The 8,935-nt window shown below is 38.9% G+C and overlaps 1 protein-coding gene across 1 annotated transcript; it reads right to left on the bottom strand.

Moving 5' to 3' along the window:
• Window positions 1-1,316: 1,316 nt before the first annotated feature.
• LOC127610794 (kinesin-like protein KIF16B) lies at window positions 1,317-8,259 on the bottom strand. The gene is made up of 5 exons (XM_052081235.1): window positions 8,248-8,259; window positions 3,431-3,544; window positions 2,061-2,160; window positions 1,766-1,908; window positions 1,317-1,514 (listed from the first exon to the last, which is right to left on the bottom strand). Exons 1-5 carry the CDS (start codon window positions 8,257-8,259, stop codon window positions 1,317-1,319), a joined length of 567 nt encoding a protein of 188 aa, XP_051937195.1.
• Between the last annotated feature and the right edge of the window lie 676 nt (window positions 8,260-8,935).

Genomic DNA, 8,935 nt, shown 5'->3' with positions numbered 1-8,935 from the left:
TCAACAACTCAACGTTTGGCTGCCACTTCAATCTGAATAGATGCAAAGTTATATTTCATGCCAGGTTGACTCTCTCTCTCTCTCTCTCTCTCTCTCTCTCTCTCTCTCTCTCTCTCTCTCTCTCTCTCTCTCTCTCTCTCTCTCTCTCTCTCTCTCTCGCCAACACAACTTCCAACATTTCTGGATGTTGAGAGGAGCTGCAGAGACACCAACTGGCGGGGTGATTTCATTGCAAGCACAAGTGTCAAAACTGCTTCTGTGTTGATCACAACTAGACAGAAGTAACCAAGAAATATCGAAGGTATGACAGATGAAATCATTAAGAAATAAAACGACAATTGCTCCCAAAAAATCTAAACTTCCATCAGGCGTTTATATAACTCATGTCTGAAAGTCAAATAGACATTAACTTGGCTCAGGAGATTCCCCATGAAAAAAGGGTTCAGCTTTAGATATATAAAATACAAATTTGCAATTTAATTATCTGTCTTGAAATAAATGCAGGAAGAACAAGAGAAACCTATGACAAATGTAACACTTGCTGTACCTGCAGAATACCATGAGTCTCCTCCCATTTGCAGGCTCGTTCTTTGGTTCGACTATAAACCCGCATAAATGGAAAGCATTACAAAGTTGAACAACTAAGCACCCCAAAAGTGTACATGAAGCAACAGAAAAATTGACTTTCTCTTCATTTTGATGCAGCTCCTCTTCGACCTTCAGTGAGGAAGACAGCCCTCGATGAGACACCTGTAGCAGTACACGGGTAAATACATGCCTTTTTTTTCATAAATCTATACTATCGGTCAATCCACATGTGGGTTATTTTTCCAAATTCTTGATGAATCTGAAGTGCTGAGACTGGTGTGCGTCCTTTGACAATGCAAGGTAACGGTTGAACAAAACATGCCGTTTCTGGGCTCTCCTGAGGAATGATGATTTTGGAGCTACAAGGATTCCGCCCGACACCAGCGTTATGTACAGTAATCATATATTTAATTGGATTTACAGTCATAGCCCTCCGAAGGAAACCATAACTACGATGTGGCCCGTGAAAAAATTAGTTTGAAACCCCTGTCTTCGGCCATTAGTTTAGGAGTTAGTTTAGAATTAGTTTATTGTCAAACAATTTGAGGAAACATTACTAACTTACCAATAACTTTCCATAGCTGTCATGAAATTAGGTATGGATACAAGCTATCCGGCCTTCAAATAAAATGTCACTTTTATTCTACATTTCTTTAGGGTATGAAAATTTTTTAGCTTAATTCTGTTTTCTTGTTCATCGTCCTAATGGCATAATAGTACACATGGTGTCAGTAGTCCTGCTTTGAATGCCATTTACCCAGAACTGACATCACATTGCCCAGGGTGATGAGGGATTTGTTGATGTTGGCGCCCTCCTTTAGTCTGATGCCTGAAGTCTGTGTGGTGTCTGCCCTCTCACTGCCAGCCAGATCCACCAGGTGGATCTTACTCATCCTCTCGCGTGGCAACTCTGCATCAAACCATTTCTGTGGCAAGAAAAGCCTTCACAGCGGAATACTCAAAGCATTGTATGACAAAAAAAGTTATAATGGAAAATAATAATAATAATTAGCTTTTGAAGTTGGTGGCAATGTTCAGGACAACATCAGAGAATCAGGCTAAATTTTACACCTCCTGAGGCACACTTTAGCCTTGATAAACCTCCCAAAATTTTCGGGAGACTTCATGATCTGCTCAAGTTCAACACAGTACGCTCCCTCTGTGCACCACACCTTACGTGAGTGAAGCAGATGGTGAAGATGTCATGCGAACCGCTACTGGAGTCATTTATCCTTGTTCTGGCAGTGATACGGTTGGCGTTCCCAGCAGTTTTCAACTCTTCCATGTTGCTGTAGTCATGTACGAAATGCTTGGACAGATCTAAGCACAGAAGTTTTTATTATTTAAGAAATGTCAATGTTTGTCAACTCAGGAGAAAAGTATATAAGGAGGAAGGGTGTGTGTGTGCGTGTGTGTGTGTGTTGGGGTGTGGGGGGGTGGCGAGGCGAGGGCGAGGTGTTGGCATCGCTTACTCTCAACATATGGTCCATCCCTCGGGTGCTCTCTCACTCTTAAGCCTCCACTCTCCATAACTACAGTCTTCTTTTTAAGCAGGTCATACACATACATGTTCATTGTAGATTTCCATAAAGCAGGTGTCCAAATCCAAAGTCCAAAAAGGGATTCCGTGTTAGTTGTTTGTAAAGGACAGCACCAAAAGTAAAAAATGGGCACACTGGTCAAAAGCCCCCCCCCCCCCCCCCTTGGTGCCCCCCCCCAAAAAAGTACAGTAAGCAGTTGTGAAACTGAGTAAGCTTCAATAAGATGCAACATTTAATTCAGATCCAGAGGTTCACCTTGATTGAACCTAATCTGAGGTGATGTGACAATGTACAGTGAAAATTGGATTTTCTATGATTAATTCAAATTGCTTTCAAGCCCAGATAGACTTACCGCCCCTGAAGGAGATTGGCATAACTCAAGAGCCATAGCAATTCTTTGTTCAAATAAGATTTGAACCTTCTTGTTTAAAAAGAAAAAAAATCTCTGTAGATATTTTTAAAAAATCCAGTTGAAACATGCCATATATGTTTTATAACACACAATACAATGAAGACTGTCAACAACAAGAGAGCAAAAGTGTCTGATTCGAACACATAACAAGCGGAAGAGAGAGTACTTTGAGTATTAATGCAACTGTGTTCTGCTGTGTTGACACACAACAAAGTTGAAATTTTCAATTACTTTTGGCATTGCCCTCATATTTATAAGTACGCCCATACATCAAAGAGTAAGGTACCATTTTTGACCACGGATATGAGGGGACTGAAGCAAACAGACGCAATTACAGAACAAAGAATATTGAACTGTAATCATTTTTTTTCTGTCTGTAACGTGATCTGAAAGACAAACAAAAAACAGTTGCAGAGTTGAATTTAACCAATGCAGAATTTACCACTACATTCCAAGCACAAAAATGGTGGATACACGTGAATTTTCTTAATTCAGCAGGAAGTCTGGAAAATCTGGGGGCGGTGGGCACAAAAGAAATGGTTTGCTTTGCAAGTTCATTCTTTGTGAGCAAAATGAGATGTAAAGTAGGGCAAGGTGCACTCTAAGGGGAGGCAGCTGGCAGTAAGACCTAAAGTGGAGCAATCATTTGTTTGTTTGTGTGTGGAGGTTAGGAGCAGTGTTGCATTGAAAACGAAAAAAAAGAGAATCCACATTATAAACTTCCTAGGGATGAGTGTATCATTATTATTTGTATCAATATGCATATCCAGCATTACAAATTGATTAAAAAAATTCCTGGGTACATCTCATTTCCTTAATTGCTGTTCTGCTTTTGCATCACTGAAACAATATTCTGTTAGTTTGCATCTGTCATTATTTATTTTTTTTAAAAAAACATCCCATACCTGACCTCTGTACGAAATGACACCATATTGCTCGTACTTCTCTCTGATATTTTGGAGAACAGGCCTTCACAGATCTGTGAGATTAAACATTTTTCTTCCTGGCAAATTAAACAAAAGAAGTCCTTACAACATTCAAAATTCTGTCGTACTAGTGACGTTGTTAATGTGAGTTTCTATGTATTGCTGTTGACACAAAGCAGCGAGGAGAGACCGAGACAGCGGAACAACAACCACAAAAAGTTACTGACGTGTGAAGGCAATCTCTTCATCCCTTGTTTTAATCACACAGCGGTAGATAGTGTGCATTGAGAACGTTATATGTAATTATCAAGTATGTTGAAAGGACCAGTCATGCTGTCCTCATAGACATTCATTTACTCCTTGGAAGAGTGAAATTTACATCCGAGTGCAAGGTGGGAAATGGAAAAGCTACGCGCTGCTGCACTCATCACCTTTTCTGATTAGTGCAGGAATACATGGAGACAAAGGAAGAGAAAAGCGGGGCTGTCTGATGAGGTCCGTTCCGAATGTAAAAATGTGTCAGCATTGCATTCATGCTCGTTAAGTGTGAGCACGACTAGAATAAAAGATCCTCAGTGTTGATTTTATTGGGGCAATAGCAGTGAATGACGGATTTTAAATGAACCGTGGTTATGAGAGTTCATCTTAATTTTCATCAATTTGACTTTTTTATGGCACCTACACAAAACACAAACTGCCTCATGGAAGAAAAAAATAAAAAATGACAAGGCCATTTCTGACCATCTGCATCTCCCATAACAAGCTTTGCAACACTTATCTCCAGGATCTCAGATATACCTGCATTGGTTGAATTTACACACAGTTACAAGAACTTGTGTGAGCCCTTTGAATTGCCTGGATTCATGCATAGAAAGCTCTGAAAAATGTCAACTAATCTTCATCCATAGATCACAAAAGTAGATAGTTATTAACAAATAGCACCCAAATAATTAGAAATTTCCATGTTTATAATGAAAACTATATGTAAACGTTGCCAACAGCTCACGTTGGGTGATGCTTCTTGAGAATAGAAAACTCAAAATCAGCGTGTTTTCATAGCATATCCAATTTGGTCTCATTGATTGTTGTGCTAAGTTGCCCGTTTCCCCTCTCACATTATGCCTTGCAAAAATAATTTCCAGTGTGAATGTTTACATAAGGGCCGCTCCACTTTTTTTGACTGAAGATATACTTTTCAAGCAACCAACCTTCGTTACTGCACGTGCACGCGCGCGCGCGCACACACACACACACACACACACACACACACACACACGCACATTTCTTTGCAAGTGCCATTGGTGAATTGGACATGAAACGAACTTTGAAATGATGATAAAAAATATACAACAATAATAATAAAGATGTATCGCAACAGCTCTGATTGCAAGCTGCAATTGCAATGTGGTCATTTGACCACCTTGGGCTAAACAGACATACGGCCTCTGGAAAGCGCTCCCCTCCTGACATGAGAAACTTGGGCTGTCCCGGCTAACTCTATTCAAATTGACCGCTTTACTTTAATTTATTCTGCTCTGTCTTATATAATCATATCAAACCTGAACCGTGTCATCTTTGCAGGAATGTCATAACTATTGCATGTGATGCATGGTGTAGTTAATATTGTGAAGAGTGAATGACACATTAAACATAGATTTAAATGTATGTATCTGTCAGAGATTTTCTCGGACAAAGTTAAAGAAACGACTCTGCCAACAGGAAAATTGTCTTCAATATCGGCGGAATCGGACCTCTGAGAGCGAACGACGGTTGTTGCTCTGCGATCACACTCCAAGTCCCGTCTCCGTGAGTTCTACATTTTATTGTAACATATGCAAAATACAAGATACAAATACAAATACAAATACAAGAAAAACACTGCCCCCGATATTTGCATATCTGTGGATCTGTGTTTTATGAATGACCTTATGAAAATGTTTTGGAACAGTTGTAGATGCAAAACTGTGCTGGCAGCTACATAATAGATAATAAAAGAAAAATATCCCAAACCATGGGGATCCTCCCAAAAACTAAGGATTTGCTGAATAAGAGATCCTTGTACACCTTATACTTTTATTACTTCCATATTTGACCTATTGTGTGGGAATATGGGGAAATGCCAGTAAAACACCGTTTTAAAACTACAATACAAAGCAATCGGAACAATCACTGGCTCCAAATGGACGGAACCCACAAATCCACTGTTTATCAAATTAAACAACGAAATCTCATGACCTGAATGACTTCAAAATCGCCCAATTAATGTACAAAGCACACAATAATAACCTTTGCCAAAAGATCCAGAAGCTTTTTAAAATTCGAGAAAGTTGTCATAATTTAGGGGGTACTAATCTATACAAAAAAATCCAAAACACGAACGAACATCACACAAAGGAGTGTATGTATTATAGGTGTAAATCTGTGGAATGATTCTGAAACGGACCAGTAAAATGAACTCTCTTGCTGAGATTAAAAATGAATTCGAGAGTAGTACAAGACAACTACACAAATCAGAATTAAGCTGATAAATTCGATACACTCATGAAATATAGCAATACATCAGAAATACATTGATGAGATTATTTAATATAGTAATGAAATGTAGCATCCATTATGAATATGAGAAAATCGACATATACATGTGCTCTAAAGAGTATGTACTGTATATACAAACCTAATGTTGTAAAAATGTATTAGTACAGTATACATAATGGTAAAAGCATTTGTTGATATTTAGACTTTCTTTCCTATTTAGAACAATGATCAATTCATATATAAGAAGGGGTAGGACTCGGGGTAGGTTTTTTGCTTCTTTCTACTCCTTTGAACACATATTTGTGATGATTACTATTTTCTTTTCCTTTTTTTATATCTTACCTTCACCTTTTGCCAATTTATTACCGAATTGTATATTTTATATGTTCAATATACAAAACAATTAGTCAGTTCAGTCTGTTAAGTGGGTTGGCTGCAGGGATCTTGTAGGTCCAGCAGGTGGCAGTGGTCAGTGACACAGTATCAGCACAGTATCAACACAGTGTGTCAGTGTGTCGACACGCCTCATGAGGCCTCATGGACCCATCACTAGTTTTATCAATACACATCTTCAAATACACCCTGCTCCTCTCTCCTTCCTGCTTTTTGGGGTCCACCACCACCCTGCAACGTGACACGCAGGCATTGAAACCTTCAAATGCGGCTTTTAAGACATCATCGCCCAGATCATTGAAAATCTAAAAAATAAAATAAAATAAATAATTGGTAGACTGTTAAAACTAAGCAGACAAAAAAACATTGAAAACTCATTAAAATACTCAAAACTCTAAAGTAAAGCAAAATATGCAACTGCACATAAAACCAGTTGCCTTCTCCTGGGATGCAAAGGAGGGACTTCTGTCAGTTGAGTCATATGAGAAGTCATTAGTAAATATCTTTGTGTTCTTATCGTCCCCTCGAACCGATGATGGCTGAAGAATTTTAAAAGTGTCAATTACTTTGCTTTAATCTGGCTCAAAGTGCATTGCTGTTAAAGACACTCTACTAAATAATAGTATATCGTGTTTCCTTCCAAAAGAGTCACCACCTTGGATGATAATCGCTGTTCTCTGCTGAGGGATAAACCAGAGCGTCTTGTGAATAAATAAAAATCTGGGTTTTTTTTGTTTTTTTTAATTACCTAATGTTAAGTGGACGGACTCGAACTGCGACACGTACTTAAGCCATCACGGAAAAAACAGCTGCAACCTTCCGAGTCAAACCTGAGCGTCGGCAAAAAGACTGTGAGAAGATATCCAGCCAATTTATTCACCTATGTCATAGGTGCTCATTAGGTAGATCCTGATCTACCGGTAGATCTAAGACAAGTCCCAAGTAGATCCGAGGAGTGTCGAGGAGAAAAAAAACAAACAACCATTTGTGTGTCTTTGTACATGTTAATAATATATATTTTTGTGTTAATGTACATTGCACCCTAATCATCTTATCAGTCTCACCAAAAATTTTTTTTTAAATAAAATAAAGCAGGTAAATCTTGAATTTACGGTGGCGCGTGATTACGTCACCGGAAGTTGTTAGCGCTCAGCAGTCTGCAATTGCAGCTTGTGATCAGAACTGTTGCGCTCTATCTTTTATCGTCATTATTCTCATTCAGAGTTTGCTTCGTGTACAATTCACAGAGGGCACAAGCAAAGAATAGGAATCTAGGAAGGACCGGGGAAGCACTTTAAAACGGTATGTGTGAGCTACGATAGTTAACAGGCTGCAAAAGTGCGTTGCATGCCTCAGTTTCAGACTGTTTCTCAGGTGTCACCAACATTTTTTAGGGTGAGAGCAACTTCATGTGTACCGATTGTGTGAAGGGCTACCAAATTGATACACGTCTGAAATAACATATTTGTCCAAAATACCTTCAATAATATGAGGATGTGTTATTTTTAATACTTGATGATTTAAATTGTCAGACTTTGATCGTGTTTCGAAATGTCTCACAGTACTGCCAATGTTTGCATTTTTAAATCATAATTTCTACTAGCAAATCACAATGTCCAGGCACTGGCGGGCTACTCAAGTGGTCTTCACGGGCTACCTGGTGCCCGCGGGCACCATGTTGGTGACCACTGCTGTTTCTCATCAGGGCGTGTGTGCGTGTGCGTGCGTGCGTGCGTGGTTGTGTGTGTGTGTGCGTGCGCGCGTGCCGGTAAGGGTAGATCCCGGGAGGTTAGTTGATCAAAAAGTAGATCTTCGATCCAAAAAGTTTGAGCACCCCTGACCTATGACATACCTTGGCATACATCGTTTCGTGATTTGCACTTTTTACCGTTAGAGATCGCTGTCTACAAGATCAGATTGAAACGTTGATAGTCCAGTCGAGTGTTATTGTAATAATAACAATTATAAATCTTGTTCGTGGTCAAGTGAAAGCAGTTATTGTCATTTGTTTAAATTGTTCTTTTTTTTCCCCAACCCTTCGAATTCCACTGTTGAGGGGAGAAGACAATATTCACGGTATTTTCATAACATAAATAATATTGAAATGCCCTTCAATGTGGAAACAATATAATAATTCGGACTGAAATAAAATCAATTATAATTGCACATTTCTACAGGGTTAATATCTTTAAAAAAAGAAACCATTGATTTTGCATTCTTCTAAAATAGAAGAGATTGGTAGTTTTTATAGCAAACTGTTTTTAACATGCAGTTGTCAGGAAAATCCTATCAGTACTGTACTCTGAATGCCACTTTGAACATGTACGAATGTGAAGTTGTTTTTTTCTTGAACAGTAAGCTACATGTGTTTGCAATGGCTATTTTTGAAGACACATTTTATCACTTTTATTGCTCTTGAATCCTATTAAAGTAGGGTGCGACTTCGTGAATAGAGGAAATTGCGGTCCCCATGGTGACATTTGACGACAGCTCTCACCATTTGATAGTGGTAATTACGACGTTTCCGTCTGCATTGAATG

This window comes from Hippocampus zosterae, chromosome 11 (assembly GCF_025434085.1).
Source record: "Hippocampus zosterae strain Florida chromosome 11, ASM2543408v3, whole genome shotgun sequence".
Lineage (NCBI taxonomy): Eukaryota > Metazoa > Chordata > Actinopteri > Syngnathiformes > Syngnathidae > Hippocampus > Hippocampus zosterae.
The sequence above is the reverse complement of the archived record's forward strand: the minus strand, read 5'-3'. Positions and strand labels throughout refer to the sequence as shown.